Source organism: Pyxicephalus adspersus, chromosome 12 (assembly GCF_032062135.1).
Source record: "Pyxicephalus adspersus chromosome 12, UCB_Pads_2.0, whole genome shotgun sequence".
NCBI classification, from domain to species: Eukaryota; Metazoa; Chordata; class Amphibia; order Anura; family Pyxicephalidae; genus Pyxicephalus; species Pyxicephalus adspersus.
This window is the reverse complement of record NC_092869.1, coordinates 34,105,042-34,125,609: the sequence shown is the minus strand read 5'-3', so window position 1 is coordinate 34,125,609 and position 20,568 is coordinate 34,105,042. Positions and strand designations below refer to the sequence as shown.

The window sequence follows — 20,568 nt, the reverse complement described above, 5'->3', positions numbered from 1 at the left end:
GCCAACATGGTCTAGGTGTGAATCCAGCCTTAGGCTGGTCAATGTTGCAAGTTTATGACGTGCTCTGTAATTTTGTAGTTTTCCTCCTGTCTCCATGTCCAGCCACCCTATAATACCTGTGGGTAGATTCACACATCTATTAAGACTCTTAAAACCCTTTAGATTGCCATTCCTGCTCTTCCAAACAAATCCTTATCTTTTTAGAAAGGATTAAACTTCTGCACAGATCTCACAATGCCACCAAAGCATCTGCTCTCTCTCTGGCTTACTGCAGGTTAAAAACAGGCTTAGCGAGAAAACAAGGGAAAAAAAATCCCTGGGCGTGTAGTCATTAACCTACATTGCATGGGAGGTATTGCTGTGTGAAGTCAAAGAACGACTCCACCTGCCTGCCAGGCACAGTCACACCTCTCTGACCTGCACAGGAGAGTTCACACAGCTAAGAGGAAGTGCACTGATCACTGTCTTAGCTACCAGCTTCATACACTGAGGCTGCCCAACACAACCGCATATCAAGGTGAGAAATACCAATTTATTCAACGTTGATGACAACAGATATGATAGAACAATGCAGCAGGTTTTTAGTTTTCTGGAAATAAAGGATCTCCAGTAAATATTTATTGTATTTTTAGGTGGGCAGCTTATAATAGGCAGGTTTAGTAGAAAGATGGGTTGTGATTTGCTTCAGAGATGACGATTGGATATACAAGCACTCTGGGGTTACCGCCAAGCATTCACATTTATTCTGTAAAGGTGGGATTTCAGAGCAGAGCAAAGAGCACAGGAAGCTATCAAGTTATTGGATTCCTGGCAGGATCAGCTGGTGAACTCTATTAGTGATATATTTACCAGATCAAAAGGGAGCAAATGATTCACTGTTACAGTTTACATATCCTTCAATGAGCTGAATTGGATTTGCAGAGTGCTGTAAGCCAATACAACTGGAATTCAGCATTGGAATGGATGTTAATGGATAAAGGAAAGCTGTAAGAAAAAATATGTAGTATGCAATTGTGAAGCTTTCTTTTGGAAAATAGTCATTGGTTGGCTTCAAAAATTTTACAGACCCAGACCAAATATGGGGATTGTATGATGAACTTCCATAGCTATGTACTTCTAAGTAATGAGGCCAGAGACAGCCAGGGAACCAGCATTTTCATTGGGTGGTCTTTGATGCCTGTCTCAGTATGTGATTCCTGAATGTACTTTTGACTTTATCTATGCATGTGACATATCTGTATGATTCAACTGAAGCCTATGCAGGTATAAAAGATCACCATTTGTCCGAGCATTAAATGTAGTTTAAATCCAGCTTGTATAAGAATTGGTGTTCTTTGTAATGCCTTCCTATAATCTCCCGCACAACAGGACACACTGGGAATGGTAGGGCCATTAGCTTTAAAATATCTATACAAGAGTTAGTGTCAGTAACAGGCCAGCACTTCTAAGTGCTATTTTATTTTCAGAGTAGATGTCTGCTCCATTAAGTAAATAAGAAGTACTGGAGAGTAATGAACAGCACAGGGAAATAAGCATGCTTGTAAATTATAAACGTCTAAGTAGCCTTACATTTACAAGGCATTTGATAAGTAGTTGCTGGCTGTAAAACAAAATAACTAAATATATGAAACAGTACCCCAGCTCATTGATATTCTATCTAGTGCTGCCCTGAAGCTCTTGCTTCATCATAAACTTTTCAAAATACCCAGTGTTGGAGCCTTAAAGCCCTAGAACTGTGGTATGGGAGAAAGTCATGCAATTATCACACCCAAAACCTGGTAATTTGCACTGGCTGCTAGAGAAGAGCAGCATGGGAGTGCAGAAAAAAAGTATCAGTCGGTCATTGTCACTTTGCCCTGATTTAGTAAACTGCCACTTTACTTAAACTTTAAGTAGTCTTTAGCAGGCTTTACCAAGTTTTAGACTTGCCAATGTTTCCAACCATCTTTATCCCCCACATTTAAGGTATTATCTGAAATGTCCTGCAAAGATTGATATTTGTTATTTTATATTAAAAGGGTTTCAATAAATGCTGTCCTTGAAACCAGTTGGTCAGTGGACCTGTAATGCCGCTGTTGCATAAACGTGGAGCTAATACTGCTGATGTCAGAATGTGTATGTACGTTATCCTAGACCAGTGCTTTTGAATTGGGGTTCCAGACGTTGCTAGGGATTCCTTAAGCAATAAGCATTTTGTTACTACTGACACAATTTTGTTTTTGGCTATCTGTAAGATTGGTATTCTTCCCACTGACATGTAAGAGACATTTTTTCCATATATTGGCATATAGAAACCTTCCTTGAGACCAAAAAGTATTTCAAGGGTTCCTCATGGTTAAGAAAGGCTGTCCTAGTGCATCAGCGCCCCACTTTGGCTAACTGACCTATAAAAAGCATGAAGTCTGTTTATTTTTAAAAAACTGAGCTTGGGGCAAGCGGCTAAATACATATAATATACATCTATGGAGGCTGTTTTACCCGTGGAAGAATTTATATATCTGTGCATGAAGTTATGAGATTTATGTAACTCTGGCACAAAGCACAGCCCCATCTAGCTGGACTGGAGACCTGGGTATGCTCTGTTGTATAAAAGTAACACTTACATGACTTTGTCCCTCAACACAACCTGTGACTGGACAGCAAAAAGAGAAGTAACAGACTGATGAGGCCATCTACTTGCCATTGCACTATTTTTTGGCACATGAACACTGAAGCACAACTGATAAGATCCTTGTGTAAAGTAGATTACAAGATGCTGATACCAATTCAAACTTACACTGCTTGCATTAAAAGTTAATTTACGTATTATTGATTACAGGACAGTATTAATCTGTGCCATTTATATCTAATGGGAGTTCAGCTTTTTAAAAAAAAAAAAAAGTTTTCTGAATTGTATTGTGACCATAAGGTTTACTCATAGTATTTTCTACATTTTTCTCTTATGTTGGGGGGAAAAGTATAGAATTAGGAAACAGTCTTTGACTCAAAAAACAACCACTAACTGCTAACACAGGAAACTGTGATGGTGCTTTTAGAAGCATGTGCAATGTTATATGAGCTTCTGATGTTTCTGATAATAAGTAAAAATTACCTAGCTGTGCACATGCCAGTCACTTCACAAGAGAGGATAGATCAGAACCATGACAGAGCAGACACTGCCATTCGGATTGCCTCTCTGTGCCAATCGCAAACCTTATTAATGTGATATGCAAGGTAATGGGGGAGCAAAGATAATACTGATAGTAGGGCTCATTCTTCCTTCACCCATATCTACAGAACACCCTGTTCCTCCTTATAATTCAGTTACAGGCAATCTTTTTTCCAAATCTACGTCACCCGATCTTGTGTCTGCGCAGTGCAGGATCAGGTGATGCAGGAAGAAAAAGCTGAAAGAAGAGAGAAGATGCCGGTGCCTGGTGCTTCCACTGGGTTACGTTCCATTTTATCCAGTATTTATATAGTGCCGGTATATTATACAGCAGTTTACAAAGTCAGTAGTCATATCACCTTCTTCCATTGCTCCATTATCCAGTTTCGATGCTCATGTGCTCACTGTAGGTGTGCTCGTTGTGGCACAGTACGGGCTCTTTGACTTATCTGTGGCTGCACAATCCCATACGTAGCAAGCAGTGAAACATTGTGCATTCTGACCTCATCCTCTCCTGGTCAACATTAAGGGGATCATTAAAGGAATGCCCATCAGTGAGCTTAGGGTACCCATGAACCTGTCATCAATACCAGGTTGTCCTTTAATGGACCACTTTTGGTAGGTAATACCCACTGAATACTGACCCATTATTCTAGCCATTATGGCCCTTGTCACAGTCAATCAGATCCTTTCTCTGTTCTTTTTTCCAACACGTCACCTTGTGTTCACTGCTGACAAATATATATCATCTTATGTCAGGTGCCACTGTAGCAAGATAATCAGTCACATACTTTATCCATCAGTGTATAAGGGTAAGAACGTCAGGTTTTTTTTCTGTCTGTGTCCCTTTTTATCATTGGGCAGAAGGTAAGGTGAAATCTAATGTTCTGGTTGCCATTATAATGAGAATAGAGGAGAGAAATAAAAAGAGAAATCTGTACAATGGAGACAGACATTAATAAAACTGGATAGATCTTTCAGTCCTTCCACATGCAAAGTAAAAGGTTTTGGCGGGGGTTCTGATTTTTTGCAATGGAATATTTACAAATCATTTATCATAATGCAAATTACTTGCTAAGAGGCCTGTCGTTCTCTTTTTCTCCACAGCCCACCCAGGACTTTGAACAAATCATTAAACTGAGCTTCCCAGCCCCATCTGTGGAGGAGACGAGTGAGGATGTGAGGAGCCTGGAAGCACTTTTATCTTCTACATCCAACAAAGAAAATGTGGTGTCCCAATTACTAAAATCTCGCTTATGGTAAAGTAGGGCATTTGCATTATGTTCTGCTCTTCAGCTGACGTGTTGTTTTGTACTCCTAATAACATTGATGATTTCATTTCCAGGTATGAATGTGACCGGTCTGAGAAAGCTGAGGACGTCCTGACTTGTAATCCTAGGGGTAACTGGCCCAAATCCAAGGGGTGTCAGGATCTCATGGCACTGCTCTGCATCTCGGCTGAAAATGTAAGCACTCTCTGGAATATGTTGTAAACTTGTATTATTTAAAACTTAACTCTGGCTAGCCGAAAAACAACCCTTTTTGCTGGATCCACCTTCTTTTTTTTCTTTCCCTTGTATAGTAATTAGGGATGAGCGAGTTTTTAAAACTCGATCTTGCGGCGAATTCGTCCGTTCCTGCTTACAGAAATTGTAAGCGAGAACGGCGGGGGTGAATTCGTCAATGAAGATCAAATTTTAAAAAAAAAAAAAACAAATTTCCCAAAAAAAAAAAATTGCGGGCTGTGCTGATCAATGAATGCAGCCAAAGCTGCATTCATTGATCAGCTCAGTATGCAATCCCCGGCACTAGAGGGTAAATGAGTCTCCCTGCTCTAGCATCATCAGGATTTACCTTTCCTCAGCCAATCAGGCAGCACTAGAGATTTTGAATGGGGAGACTTGTCCCCATTTAACCTCTAGTGCTGGGGATCACACACACGATTCCCAGGGCTGCATGAATGAATGCAGCCCTGGAAATCCTCCTGTACTGATTTCCTGGAACTTCCGCGAAATTTCGGCAAACCAATTTCGCGGACCCATCTGAAGTTCGAGGAAATTTTCGCGAGAATGCCAGAGGCTTATCCCTAATAGTAATTCTTTTTTAGTCTCTAAGGATATAGGTTTTAAAGGGCATCTAAAGTCACCGTTCTTAAGTTAAGAATTATTAAAGAACAATAGGAACACAATCATATATGGCTAATCTATTCTTTAAAAAAAATTGTATTCTTTGAAAAAGTGTTAATTTATGCAGTCAGCCTATATGGAGGCTGCTGGTAGTTTTCAGTAACTTTGTCTGAACACCAGAGGGCAGCAGAGCAGCTGCAATGTTAACTTCCTGCCTATAATAAAACTACATGTCCCATGATTCCATACATTGTGTATAATGGATGGGGTGTTTACAATTGTAGTCTCAGCTCTCTGCAGCACAATGGGGAGGCTGCTAACTCATGCCAAGCCTATAAATCTAGCTTGACTATAGCTGGTTGCTTGTAACATCTTACTGTCAGAGGCTTTTTAAATATCATAACTTGGACAAAACAATGGATTGATTTGCAATATTTTTTTTCCCTGTTACAGACATCTAACAGGGGGGTTTTAACAGACTTTGATGTGGATCAAGCACAAGTTAATGAAACGTACCCTAAAGCTAAAAAATATTTAATTCAGACTAAGGTAAGTGTCTTTGTGCTACAATGTGTATTGGTAGGTTATAGCTCTCTAAATCAGTTCTAGAGCAATGATCATACCTTAATTTAAAGGTGGTGTACTCTCTTGGTTGATTGTGATATAAAACCTACTGGTGTCTTGTGTATCTCCAAATCCTTCTGTGGCATCATGCCAGCCTACAAGAATCTTGACCCTAAATTAGCTATTTTTTTAACCTTTAGGATAAGTCGGAGGCTGAAAAGTGTGTGTTTGTGTGTGTAATATATAATACTTACATATCTACATTCAGGGGCAAACACAGGTCAAAGTGTGCCACTGCATAAGGGCCCTTTGGCTTACACAGGGGTCCCAAGTCAGATCAATGGGGGGGCCCAAGTCAGTGTGGCACAGGGTCCCACTATTGGCTACATCTGCCACTGTCTATTTGTTTTCATCAGAAAATCTGACACGATAGTCCATTTCTGTTTAGTATAAAAAAAAACCCAAAAATTTTAATGTAAGTCAAGGAACCATTTATGGTGGGGTTAAGTTCTCTTTGCAAACTTTTGAACTGTTTCTTATTTTACGAAAATGCAGTTGCAAAATGGTCTATAAAGATCTCACCTTAGCTCCTTTTTTTAAAGCTTTACTCTAAAACTTTACTTTAAAAAACGCTCCAATTATTTAAAAAAAAAAAAAAAGTTCCAACAACAAAATTATATGCCGACATGTTTCAGGGGTTCCAGGATCACCGTGTTCAGGGCTACAATAAATAATCACAAAAGCATTTAAGAGGAGTATTGGAACAGCTGGAAGGTGTTAGCATACTGTTTTTGTGTTGTAACCATGCCATGGTTAATACTGGATGAGTATAAAGTATAAAGCAGCTGTTAATCTTGTCTTGAGGCTCTTCAGAACCTGGCATTTCTCACAGAAATTGAATCCCTAGCTGTTATGTCCATCTGGGTACAGTCTCGCTTTGTATGTTCTATGGAAGACCATTAGGAAGATCCAGCATTCTTTGCACAGCCCAACATTGCTGATCCTACATAAGAAAAGACAGTGAGGGCCTTTAATGCTTTTTTGTTGACAAGACCATGATCTTCTTGTGCTTGGTAGCTTGTCAGTGGTGGATCTGCAATGGTTGTCGGCCACTGGTATTGGTGTCCATGCAGTGCCATCTAAGGGTCTATTCCTTCTACATATGAACAGGTACTATAGACCCTTGTTTGATAACTCTAAGATCCTATTGTGCTTAGTAGCTCCTCTCAGTGATGAAGCTGCCATAGTTATGAGCCACTGGTGCAGCCCCTGGCATTGAGTAAAGCCCATGGAGTGCCATCTTACTGGGTACAAGCCTTTTCAAATCCTTCTACACATGAACAGGTACTATAGGCCTTAGTTTGATGACACGAATGGCACTGTAGCCAGGTTTCCAGAAAACGGCTGCTTTATCCATACAGTACATGATTGAAGGTCAACAAGTATAATGTCATTTAATTCTGTATATTTTCTTGTTTTAGTTGGACGTGGCTCCAGGATCCAAACAAGGCCATATATTTTCCTATCAGCTGTTTTTGAAGAAGCCCTCTTCTGATGTCCCAATGTCCTTCCTCACTTTTTCTGGAAAGAAGAGTTTTTTCAGCACAAACCAAATGCATTTAAATTTTTAGGTTGCCTTGGGCAAAGCCCTGTCTTGTTTTATTGAAATGTTTTGTGTATGGAGAATATTTATACTATGTTGTTTTTAACAGAACTTTAGAACTATGACATTTAACTTATTGCACTGTATGTTTCTAAACTTTTCACTGATGTTTTTGTTTTGAGGACACTGAGCACAACAGCACAGGGGTGACAGAAAACCATTGATAAACTGATCTGTACACTTATAACAAATATACATCCGGTAGGGTCACCCAAAGCCTGGCATTTCTCACGGAGAAAATTAAATCCCTAGCTGATATGGCCATCAGGAGACGGTCTCGCTATGCATGCTATATTTACATTAATAACAAGGATAGAGGCAGACATGAACTTGCAAGCACCTAGTGCTCACTCTGCAGCATTGAAGTGCAGGAAGGAAGACAGATTGGTTGTAGTGATTAATTCATCATAGAATCATAAATTTTGCAATTTTGATGTTTGAAAAGCCTTTATACTTATTAGAAAATCCCCCCCCCCCATGTCCCTGTACATCTCATTTTTAGATCATATGTGTAGAACCTCTGTAGGGATCACAGGTCATAATGGTGCCTTTGTATGGTGACACTTACAGGCCTGTCCAATACAGATGTGCAGTGATTTCAGTTACCATAAATAAATGAAGAATTATTTTTGCACTTTGCTCTTTACACTGACTTATGAGAAAACGGATGTCTACTAGGAAAATTTTAACAGTAGTTGGTCCTGATGTGGCCTACAAGGAATTTAGAGAAGGTAGATGCCCCTGGATTTGTACAGAGAAACCCTAAGGTAGTGGTGTTTGTATTTAATGTGAAGATTCCCTTTGAGAAGTTAGTGATGGTGTGAATCTTGAGGATCGTGTTTCCTACTACCAACTAGAGGTATGGCTGCATGTATTAGTAACCTGTATATAAGCGAGGCCATTTGCTATCTTGTTTGTCCTTTTGAGGGTCATTAAAAAAAGCAAAAAACTACATACTGATCGATTTCCTTGTAAAGCAGGGCTAAGCTGCTGTGATGGAGAATAACACGATGTCACTTTTTCTTTTCCATAAATCCTTTCACATTCATTCCGCTGGCTCGAAGTTGGCAGAATTGGTGTAGTGTTTGCTCGACAGTTTGTCTGTAGAGGCAGAAATACAGCACTGAATAAATGTAGAAAACAAGCAAGTGGAACACATTGCACTCCCTATCAAAACCTTAGGCTCTATTTATAAAACACAGACTGACATTCCCTGTTGTGAACCAGCTACGGTCATTAAAACACATGGACCTGGAAGATTCCCATGAGGGAATGCCTGATTCCCTGATTTATCGAGCCCCTTGAGAGTTAGGCACAGCAGACACATTTTCCTTGCACTTGTCTGCTATTCTAAAAAGTCCAATGAGTTTACTATTAGGACACTCCAATAAAAACTAATATGCATGGGGTTAGGGAGGAAAGTGGTAAATTAATTTTTTTACACACACCTTTCAGTGAATAGGACTTGAAACTAATGAATGTAGGTAAGGCATTTAAGATTGTGATATGACAATTGTTTCAGACATGCTATCTACTAAAACTATGGGCAGCACTCCCTATATACATTTCTGAACTTAAATTGTATAAAGCCAAAACAGTTTTGGATAGAACAGAATGGGAATAAAACCTTGCTTTGTCCCACAATGGCTGTGCAATGCATTTGTATAAATGCCACACATTGCTATAGGCTAGCCTATTTATTTGAATAGGCTGTTCAACACACCACCCAGAACGGTTGAGCATGCTGCACTGTTGAAATTGCAGTGCAGTAGTACAGCGTGTTTTGAGTGTCATTAATTATAAATGGTGGCACAGTTTACAAATGCATATGTATTATTACAAAAAAATAAGCAGTACAGGCCCTATAGGAAAATTCACATCACTTCCTGTCCCTGGGATGCAGTAGTAAATGAAACCACAAAGTATATGAAATTATGCAGAAACACAAGTATCACGACTGAAATACTTCTCCCTCTTGTTCTGATGAAAGCTGTAAAAAGTTTAGAAACTAAACCCCCCCAGGGACACTGGTACAACCTGAAGCCCACTGTTGGTGAGGTTCTAAACCTTTTCAAATCTATCCTTAAAAAATGTTTTGGCTATGCAAATGTTTACTTTCATGATGGAAATAAGGCTAGCATAACTTCCTCCTTCTGAAGTACAATTTGATTGGCTGTTACACTCTTTTCAGACCAGAACCAGATGTAGCTTTAAATTAGTCTTCTGTCTTGAAATGAACCTGAACTGCAAACTGTTTACAGGCAAAAACCTGCAATGTCTGTCTGTAATAGATGTGATAGAATGTGTTTGTTCTGTTTTATAATATATTTACATAAAAAATACTATTTTATAATGCCAGCACTGTGTCACTGTTTCTAAGCTCCTTGTTGGTAGTAGCACAGCTAAGTATGTGGTCAGGTCATAATAAAAAAAAATGTTGGCCAAATGCAACCAACAGATTAGGTCGTCCAGGTTTAGCATGAATCCACATCTGTAAACCAGACCAGATTTTCTGTGAATGCAGAATTATAATTTTAGGAAGCAATACACACATTATACCACCTGTACATTTAGTTGCTCCAGCTTTTGCTCACTCTGATTGGACAAAACAATAACACGCCTGGGGTAGCTGCTGTAAATAATTATTCTCATGTTACTACATTCAGCAACCCTGGTGAATATACTATATATTCTTTTATGCATAAAGTACATGTGTAATACACACACACAGTACAGAAGCACATGAGTAAATCAAATTTTTTTCATTATTTTTCTTTGCACACCAAAAACAAAAGCAACAGTTCTGTGGGTTTTAATCGTATAGCTTTATTTAACAGTCAGCAACAATCTGTTGTAATTCTGAATTTTAGCAGTATTATTTCCATAGGAAACCTCTGATTTACAAATGATATTACCAGCGCATACATACATTTTTTTATTTTTTTACAAGAGCTCTGCACAAAATTTAGCCTGGATTTCTTTTAAAGATTGCCATTCAAATAGGAAAGCTAGTTAGTTCAAAGCAATATGAAATAGGTAGGTACAGTCAAAGGAAAAAAAAAACATCAAAACCATCAGAAAGCTTTAATGATCTCCCTTTGGACTTTGCATGCGGCATACCTGTGGGCACACACAATGCATCTGAAAGACTGGGAACATTTCAGGGATAAGTTTCCTGCAAGGTCAGCTAGGGTACCTGTAAAAAGTATTATTCGAGTGTTCTGTGCAGATAGCAGCTATTATGGCTTATACCCGGCCTATGTGTATATTGAATGATACTTTGTTTTGGTTGAATCTTGCTCTGCAACGCCACAATAAATTCCTTGGAAATCCTGGCTCCTCTTAATCATATTCAATGCCATCACATATGGCTGTCATCCGAACAAGGTAAATCTATTCTCCAAGCCCTTAGGTGCATTCATTTTTTTTTTGAAATGTCAGTTAAGAGCAGCAAGAACCCCCTTCTTAACATTTAGATGAGCACAACAGCAATGGTCAATGCCTGTGATGACCGCTTTGATATTGAATTAGGGGAAGGTAAAGGACATGACAAGTCAGCCACCAGAAATCAAGTAACTTACTGTGCATGCAAAGGAGTTACATCATGGGTGGTAATCCAATGGCTAAAGAGGATCTCTGTAGAATGGAAGTCTGCCACAGAGTTGGCAGAGAAGACAACTACATCCTAGCACATGGTGGTCAATGGATCCTGGACTGTCACTGCATGACCGGTACGTCTGTGACACAATCGGCAAGTGTGCACATAATTATGGCACCACAACGTACAGTTAATGCTTTAACTAGCAAAAAATGTATGCTGCCTGTCCTTTAAGACAGTGGTCCCCACCTTTTTGCAGGTCGTGGACCACAAAATGCACAAACTCTAAACCGCACATGTGCGGGGATCCATGTGTCACTCAAAGGGGAAAAAACTTCCCGGAGTGATCTCTTGATGCCAGAACCTTCCCACTCTCCCATCGCAGCCCATTTTAAATTCAAGTTATAATCGTTGGATATACAACTCAATTAACAGAAGAAAGGGGAGCCTGCTAGGAGAGAAGAGTATCACATGTGGAAATCAGAGCTGAGATTTTTTTACCTTGCATCCTTGAGATACAATTTATTTGGTGCTCGCCCATGATAAAATAACTATATGTAGTTTGCTGGGAGTTACAACAATGGTCAAGGGAACAAAATAATAAATAAAAGTGAATTATTATTATCTGATTTGTAGCATGAGAAAATTATGTCATTTAATAATTACCAAATTGGTATACATGTTTTTAAATTGAATTTAAATTTTACATATAGATTTTATGTTGAATCTTTCTGCTATCTTAATAAAGCCAAATCTCAGGCTCCCACTATAGTTTGGATGCCAAATGTATACAGTGCAAAGCATAAAAAACCTAATCTTCGATCTTGAATCTTTGAATCTTGTCTTAGAAAGTCTTCCAGGAAAGAGAAACAGGCTAAATGCAGCTGTGCATATTCCCTTTAATGATGAAGCCAATTAAATGGAATGTAAAATTATTGGGAGTTCTCTGTGAGGGGTAAAGACAAGCACTGTATAATTAAGTTATGTATTGTATTATGTATTTTTTTTTTATACATAAAAATGCACACTGCCACTATTAAGGGGACGGCAAGTTCATTTTGCTGTAATTACTCTAAAACTTGAACACAACACATATGCATAAAGGAAAAAATGTCTCAGAAACTCAAATACCCATTCCTTCTGGGTCTATAAGTCCTTAGTCAACGACCCACATTAAAGAATAAACAATGGGGTGATTTTTAAAATCTTATTCTTGAAGCCTTTTTGTCCCCTATTTAATTTCTGGCAGGTTAATCTCCAATCATCCTAGTGGACAGATTCATTAATTTTCCTTTGCTGTTTTGCTCATATAAATCCAAAAACCCAGGACTCCTGGCTCTTTTATCCTTTCATGTTCCCATCAAACATCTCTCTCAGCTGAAAATTCACAAAATTGTGGTTTGTTGCCAAAGAGTTTGTTCAAGATCTCAGTCCAAATAAAAGACAAGACATGCAAAAACTTGTTTAGAACACACCATTTGCTAAAGAAATATGCCCAAGATGATTTTGTATGAACCTCAACCTGCAAACATTGTGTATTCCACAAATCGATATTTCAGCATAAGATTCTTCTGGTACAGTATTCATAAAGCCACATGGTAGCTCTGACAATCACCAAGCAATCATAGGCTCTATAAAAGGTATTAATAAATACCTTCAGCTTCTAGAAATATAGGTTGTGAACTTTTATGTTATTTAGGTTATGGTCTGTATGCAAATACCTACTTTGCTTCAAGATGGGGTTTACATACCTTCCCGCTACTCAGATCATGCTGCCTGCAGTAAATTATAGGACATATGATCAAGGAGTTGTGCATAAGCTTCCAACTTTAGCAAGAAAAGCATTTATTCACAGAAAAACAAATAACAAAACACTTATTGGATAATCTTAGATCAGAAAGATATCCAAAATTTACAACAACTAAAAAATTGCTAGTAGTTGCACAAATCTCATTTTGCTTGTGTGGGACACAAGAAGTGGCTTCATAAAGTCCTTTAAAAAGGGAATTAGCCTAAATATGTATTAGGAATCTCTAAACCCATTGTATTTTTTTAATATAACTAAAAACTAGGAGCTGCAGAAGGTAAAAACTAAAATATATTTAACTAGCACCATTGCTTCCCCTAGCAAATCCGCAAACCTGAATGTGACACTGAATTCTGTTAGTGCTCATTCCTTCCACGGCTACATGCTGGCTCCTTACAGCTAACCTAAAGGAAAGCATTACACGTCTCTGCTGAATAAAGGGGTACAAGGATTGCTTTACCATTTCAGCCCTGTTCAGTTGAAACATGCTTAGTATAAGTGGCCAAACAAAAGGGCTGCAATTCACCGGATAATTAAGGCCTAGCAATATAAACCAATATCTGTAGAAAAGAAGAAAAAATATATTTAAGGTGGATTATGTGCTCCTAGCACCAGTATGGAGCAGCATTGACGAGTGGAGGCTCTAAAGTCTTTTTTTACGTTTTAATGGGTGCAAAACAAAAGAAATACTTTCAAAAAGAAAGGATATATATTTTTCTGTAATCTGCTCCTAGTCCCTACAGCTGTGAATTGCCTAAATAATAATCTTTCTCCAAAGGCCAGAAAACAGCATAACTGGTAATAAAGATCACAAGTGCTTTATGAAGTCAGAAAAATACTGCACTACTTGCATACATGCTCACAGCACAGGTGGAACATCTACAAAATGCATAGCTTGTCAATCAATGTAATAAAAAGCACAATAAATTTACACAAGCCAAAAGATACAGGCTCGACCGTGAACCAGAAGTTTAGAAAATCTGCCACAATTAAGCAACGTTTCTGAGGTAGAAAAAGAAGTGAAAACATCAGCTCTAAGAGAAGCCAAGGACTGCTCCCGAAGTAAAGTGCCAGCATACCTTGAAAAAGTACACATTTCCTACACAGCTGGGGGAAACCATTTTGAGGGCTTAGATTTGGGTTGAGGATGCAGATTTCAGTTTTAGTACTGAGCAAAAGCATTGCAGAGTCACAGAAGCCTCACAAAAAATGTATACATATCAATCATCAATTACTGGCCTTGTTTGTTCTTAAGCATGAACTCCAGGCAGATAACAAAGGGCACAAAGTATTGCACCTCTATATTCATTACCACTCAATGACATGGTGCAAGCAGTACCTGAATTTGATGGGTATCAGCCTCTTGAAGTCTCTTTACAGTACAGTTCAGACTTGGAAAGAGGGAAGCAGCACAAAATGCAGAGCAATTCTGATGAACACATCTTTATGCCACTTCTTTCACTATCTGGTCATAGGATGGGGAAAGGACAAGTCCTGTTTTACTTAAAACCCAACTGAACCCAAAATTGAACAAGGCATATTGTAGCAAGATTAGTCAATAAAGGAATACACACAGTGTATAGAAACAGTGGTGAGGAGAACATCTGTTTTAGGAGCCAATTATGTTTGCACACTGCCTTGCAGCTTACTTCCTTTCATCTCTGAATTCAATGTGACACCCAAAATAAAAAGAACAATATATGGCAGACTACATTTCCCATCATCCCTGCACTGCAGATAAATCCCTGTGTCTACATGAGGAGGCAGAAGGTAGATAAAGACAAGTGGGCAATGGTAGGACCTCAATCTGCTAACCTGGAATCCAAAAGGCACAAGTGGTCTTCAGTCTGTATTGAAAGGTGAACAGCCACAGCCAAGCACATATAACAACGGGCTTCTCAATTAATTACATTTCAAAAGTAATACTTAAAAGTTACACTAATCAACATGATTGATTTAATGATTAGCCTTGTTCAAATTAGACTTTATAGTTAGGCTTCAACTCTTAGCAATAAAAATCAGGTCTGTCCTGCTAGCGAATGCTGTGCTGTGTAGCGGAGCTGTGTAACTGAACGGGCAGGAAGCAAAACCCTTTGGCAGATAAAACAGCTTCCATTAATGTATTTCATTTGTGTATTATGTTGTTTGCCTGGAGTTCAGCTTTAATACATACAACAGCATACTCCAGCCAACTACTGTTGATAAATCACAAAAGGATCACTGACATAAATAGAACGTAAAATGACGGAGCTTACCAATAAGCAGCTGAATGAGGCTTAGATTTATATATAAAAAAAAAAAAAACAACAAAAAAGGGGCTTTACTAAAAAAGTATACATATACTTAAAACAATTTATCAGAACAATCTTACATATTAGTCCCATGATGCCCAACAGCTAATCTATAAAAATGATGGAAAACGCGAAGGTGTTCCTACTAGCACCCAATCAGAATTGTTTTTGCTTTTCTTGGTTTTGAAATCTAACTGGCTACTAATCCACACCTCTACATTGATCATTCTTTTCTAAAAAAAAATCCTCACACTCAATCAGATCCCAAAATGGCTTTCCCTTGGTCTGTGTGGACTACAGCGCATGTTAAATTGAACTAAGTATTCAACCACCTAATTAAATAATTACAAAACTCTGAGAAATAATTAAAACAATCCACATATAAATTAAACCGAACATTATCTAGAATTTACAATATCGATTCAGGAAAAAAAAAGTCAAAACACAAAAAGAAAGGAGAAAAAACCCCAGTAAAATAGAATTTAAAGTACTGCACGAGGAAAGGTACTCAGCACTTTATCGTTAAGAGGTAGTGTCCACTATATACAAGAAGTGACATCACACATTGGCTCTGGTCATTTATGTTTTCTAAGAAAGCTTAGAAAGACTGAAATATTTACAAAAATAGCTATTTTTGTAAATTAATCATATCATGCGTTTCTTCAATTTGCATTTGAAGGATATGCATAATACTGTAAGAATTTGTTGGCAAGCAGCCTGGGATTCCATAGGCAATTTATGACTTGGTCATGAATTGTGCTGCATATCCAAGTCAAGGATAAAGCCGTATTTCTTTGTGCAACTGTAATGCCAGAACTCCTGTAATGTCAGCTGTTAAAGTGCTGAATGATCTTTAAATTGTGGTTTAAAAATTCACTTCTCCAATAAGACCCAATTTATCTGGCTTTAGAAATAAAAAGGAGGTCAGAGGATGAAACGATCAGGATCCAACTAAAATTTCCATAATGTGATCCAAATCGTTCAGATCTGTCCTGCATACTTGCATGTTGTTGTTTGAGGAATTATTGCACATTGTATATAGTTTTAGAGGTTCCTCTAAAGTAGGCTGAATTCTTGGGGAAACCAAGAAAGGAAAACTAATATCGGAGTCGTACATTGACGTATCGATGTCGTCAAAAATGTCATCCACAGAAAAATCTTTTAAGTAACTGGTAGAGCTCGTGAGCTCAAAGGAACCAAAAACGCATTCTGCTCCCTTCAGGTCTTGTTTCTCGACTTTGAATCCACTTTCCACGGGTTTTGAAGGTTCATCCACAACAGGACCCAGGGAGGGAATGGGGCTGATGTCTTCAACAAAGTCGAGATCCTTGAGAATTGATGAAATGGCTGAGGACACGTCATCATCTGTGACTTCCATCAAATTTTCCACAGAATTCTCATTAGGCCAAGAATCCCTTGTGAAGTCGCTGTTGGTTCCAAAAGGCAGATTTGGAGAGCTCTCCAGGAAATCGCTTTCCGTGTAGTCTAAATTGTTGGAGGTAATATCATTACCCACAATTCCTGGCAACTGGCTGGCCTCCTGCCTTGTTTCCTCCTGAATTTGACGGACTGTATTGGCTATGAGAACAGAGCGGTGCAGATTAGGCTCAGCCAGCATTTTATAGCTTTGCAGTTTGTTGAGGCACATGTTGAGCACTAGTTGCCTTTGATGACTGTATGGCATACTTCGGTTGCAATCTGAGGCACAAGGTAAGTCAGTCATTGTCTCTTCAGAATCATTAAACTTGCGTTTAAGTCCTCTACCAAGCATGGGTCTGCAAAAACAAAACGGTGATGGTTTTGTTATACAAAGAAGAATAAATGAATTAGCTGAAAACCCTGCCCTCACATGTCAAACAAGCGTTTTCACTGCATCACTAAAAGAAACACAGACATGTAAAATGAAGGTACTCAATCAACAAAAATAAAAACATTCTGCACAACTGATAACTCATTTCTTATCAAAACCATATCTGTAAGTATAAAAAAACAAGGATAGCTTGATGTAAAGCATGCATGGGGGCACAATTTTGATATTGCCATTTTATTCAGATCCCATTTGAAGATACCCTTCAAAATGATTGCTGTCACTGAACAGATGATATCATATATCCAAATATAATACAAAATAGGATATTCGTTAGCATGGTGGTGCGAATGTACTCTGGCTTCTCAGAATCTTCACTTAACAGAAAAGGGTAGACAACCCTTTTATGTAAGGTAAAAATTCTGTTTTTTTTTCTCCCCCTTTCTACGTCACCCGATCTCGCGCCTCCGTCGGGAAAGGTAGAAAGAACCCCGAAGAACAGAAAGAAGATGGCGGCGCCTAGCACGCCAGCCCGAAGACGAATGCTGGGACCACGCAGAGGCTCCCGGGATATCTATTTCTGGTGTGCATAGCATTGGCGCATTTTACCTTCAACAAACCGATTGTGACCCTAAAATATTATTATTGATATATTGCAGATGACAAGTCACACATGTTCAATAATACAAAACATCAGAACCACCTGTCTGATACGATGTAGGCCTCCTTGTACACCAAAATAGTTCTGATCCATAAAGGATTCCATTCTCAAACAGAGTTCTTTAAGCTGTGGCCAAATGACCTCCCTTATGGCAACGCCTGCATAGTTCTGGGGCCAACGCCACTTGGCAACTGACCTAATGTTTTCAGGTGTCCATAAAGGTGTTATCCTAACCACCATTGTAGGGGGGGCATTCTTAGCAAAGGCCACCAATTTAGGAGGCTTTTTACCCACTGACCCCCAATAAATGGTTATAATAGAAGGCCATAAGACCACAGAAGAGGTCTCGGAGTAACCTGGAGGGATTACAGATAAATGGGTTGACAAGCAGAGAAACCAACAAATCTGATACTCTACACCAAACAGCCAAAACATTATATTACCTTCCTAATATTATTCAAGCGCCTCCTGTGCCACCAAACCTTCTCAATGTCTGGCTTCCACAGGACCTACCCGATGCTAGGTGGAGACACCAATGAATATGACTTTTTTTCCAGCACATTGTGAGGATGTAATGAACTGAGATATGGGAAATTTGACAGCTAAGTTTTAACTTTTAACCCCCCCTGGCAGTATTCCTGAGTGTGGCTCGGGTTAATTTTATGAACCAAAAGCGGTAATCCTGAGCCACACTCAGGGTAGCATTGTAAAGATCCTACCTGCTCCCCACAATCCAGCGGCGTCCTCCAGCTGGCCAGCTTCTGTTTCCCCCGGCATCACATTTAAAAGCGGGAAATTTAAAAGCAGATTACATTGTTCACAGTAATAAAGTAATAAAAAACAAATCCAAATAATAATTAATAATCATTTATCAATAATATTGCACCCTTGTTTGGAGAGATTCAGTGTTTTTGATTTGAATAAATGTATTTTTAATATATTATAAATTTGTGATGTGTTTCAAAACTTTATCATACCCGGGAGATATTCATAACAATTACAGGCCTGCAAAACACTGACATATTCAGACCACCAGGGAGGTTAAAGAGGAACTAAACTCAAACTTACCTTCAATCTCACAGCGCAGTTGATGGATCTGGAGATCTCTTCCATAGGGGAGCGCCACCATCTTTTCCTCTTCATCTGGGTTCTTCTTACTCTGTCACCCGACCCAGGGGCGAGATCAGGTGATGTAGATTGGGAAAACTACTGCGCATGCGTGAGATCGGCTTTTTTCCCCCCTTTTGATATAAGGGCTCCTTCTGCGCATGCCCGAGAAGCTCGGGCATGCACAGAAGGAGCTCTTAAGAGTCTTTAGGGATGCGTGACGTAGGTATCCCATTCATTGTCGATCGCCTAGGCGATAGAGAATTAGGGGGTGGTGCTGCACCTTTTTTTTTTTGCACTTAAAAAAAGAATATTTTTTACTTTTTATGTAAAGTGAAATTTCTGAGTTTAGGTATGCTTTAAGAATCCAGGACCAGGCAGGTCAATATTGCAGTATGTGCCAGGTGAAATCCCTTCAGAAATAATCTCTCCCACCTGCCTGATCACACCTGGATTCTGTCAAAAACGCTGGGATGTGCATGAACAGCATGAGCTCTGGATGCCAAGGAAGCGGTGGTATTGATTCGTTTAGGGTATACAACGACTTTATAAATGGGTCCAACATTTCTCAAGGTGAAGCCAAACCCCTACAAGTATGAACTGCTGTATAAAGTATTAATAAAGTATTTATTTAGCATGAACATATTGTGCATCTCTGTACATTAGATATGACTTGCAAATGCATCAGCCACAACCCCTCCTGAATCCAGGGGGCTGAGGTTGTCAAAGTTTGAAAATGAACCCCACACATTCCTATTGGTCTATCGCTATGATGGGCAGTCTCAACGGCCAATAGGATTGTGAATGAGAGAGGTCAGCAAATACCAGCCTGCGCATTACCCATTTTAGGGTTCTATATTATGTCACACTTATCTGGAAAATGCTCCCATCACCTCCATCTGCTACTGGTCCATCATCTTCAGCCATCCTGATTGGCTGTTCCCTTTAACACAAGTACTTACCTGCCAGTAATATTTCTCATTGCACAGATTACATCTGCTTTATATTAACCCATTGGGGGTGCAGGTGCAGTCCCAGCCACAGGGGGGCAATAAAGGATTAAAACTGGGGCACCTGCATGAAGTTATACAAACTCCATGCAGCCAGCACAGCGCTGAAAAGTGATACATATTACCATTCATAGTACATAAGGTGAGACTGGTACACAGAAACACACATATAGCGATGTGAATGTGACTAATAAATGGTTCGTTATTTAGAACGATTCGATGTATGCTATGAATTGGAGTAAGTTGTACGGAGCTCTCCCTATACACGGTGACATGATGTGGCTGTCACTCACCTCTCAGGCAGAAGCTGGTGACTCCTCTCCGACCGCTGCTCTCCTCCCCGCCTCAGGCGACCACAGCTTCCACACAGCGGGCCTCCTCACATCACGTCCCGACCCTCCTTTACCCCCACCCCAGGCCGCCGGGCTCAGGGTACGGCTGCTTTTGGCCCCCAGCACTCCGCATCCGAGGCGGCCGCCGTCACTAGCACCAAGCATAGAAAGTGCGTGAAGGATCCCCAGCTGATTGACGGCTCTTGTCAGGTGCGCTGTCACTGATTGGTCGAAGGCGAAGAGGGCACCACAGCAACCAATTTCTCATTGGTTCGAAGGCTGGGCACGGGGTGACAGGCACTTTGCGCATGTCGAACAGCCAATGGGAGAGCAGGGCGGGTTCGCTGCCGTCAGAGTGACGCAGAGGCGCAGTTTACCTCAGAGCTTCCCCTGACAAGTGTACAATGATCACTTTGCTGGGGAAGCTGAGGAGGAAGCAGGGCTGCTTCTTTTA

The 20,568-nt window shown here is 39.6% G+C and overlaps 2 protein-coding genes and 1 long non-coding RNA gene across 3 annotated transcripts in view; 1 reads left to right on the top strand and 2 right to left on the bottom strand.

The window, feature by feature from the left end:
* The window catches only part of LOC140342748 (uncharacterized), a 37,210-nt gene extending 28,261 nt beyond the window's left edge, over positions 1 to 8,949 (bottom strand). Inside the window, exon 1 of the long non-coding RNA XR_011923138.1 lies at positions 8,459 to 8,949. This is a non-coding gene — a long non-coding RNA (uncharacterized lncRNA). The remainder of the gene's footprint in view (positions 1 to 8,458) is intronic.
* CLBA1 (clathrin binding box of aftiphilin containing 1) lies at positions 4,256 to 9,859 on the top strand (the record flags this gene model as incomplete). The annotated part of the gene is given in 4 exon segments (XM_072429112.1): positions 4,256 to 4,407; positions 4,494 to 4,614; positions 5,728 to 5,823; positions 7,320 to 9,859. Coding segments are annotated over 4 exon segments (519 nt in total), but the record flags the coding sequence as incomplete, so codon positions are not given.
* A 443-nt stretch (positions 9,860 to 10,302) lies between these two features.
* On the bottom strand, positions 10,303 to 20,288 carry LOC140342747 (SERTA domain-containing protein 2-like). The gene is made up of 2 exons (XM_072429113.1): positions 20,076 to 20,288; positions 10,303 to 16,972 (listed from the first exon to the last, which is right to left on the bottom strand). Exon 2 carries the CDS (start codon positions 16,966 to 16,968, stop codon positions 16,138 to 16,140), a length of 831 nt encoding a protein of 276 aa, XP_072285214.1. The 5' UTR covers positions 16,969 to 16,972; positions 20,076 to 20,288; the 3' UTR covers positions 10,303 to 16,137.
* Between the last annotated feature and the right edge of the window lie 280 nt (positions 20,289 to 20,568).

Excerpts from the sequence above, each read along its gene's own strand:
- LOC140342747 (XM_072429113.1), bottom strand. The coding sequence starts at position 16,968 with ATGCTTGGTAGAGGACTTAAACGCAAGTTTAATGATTCTGAAGAGACA.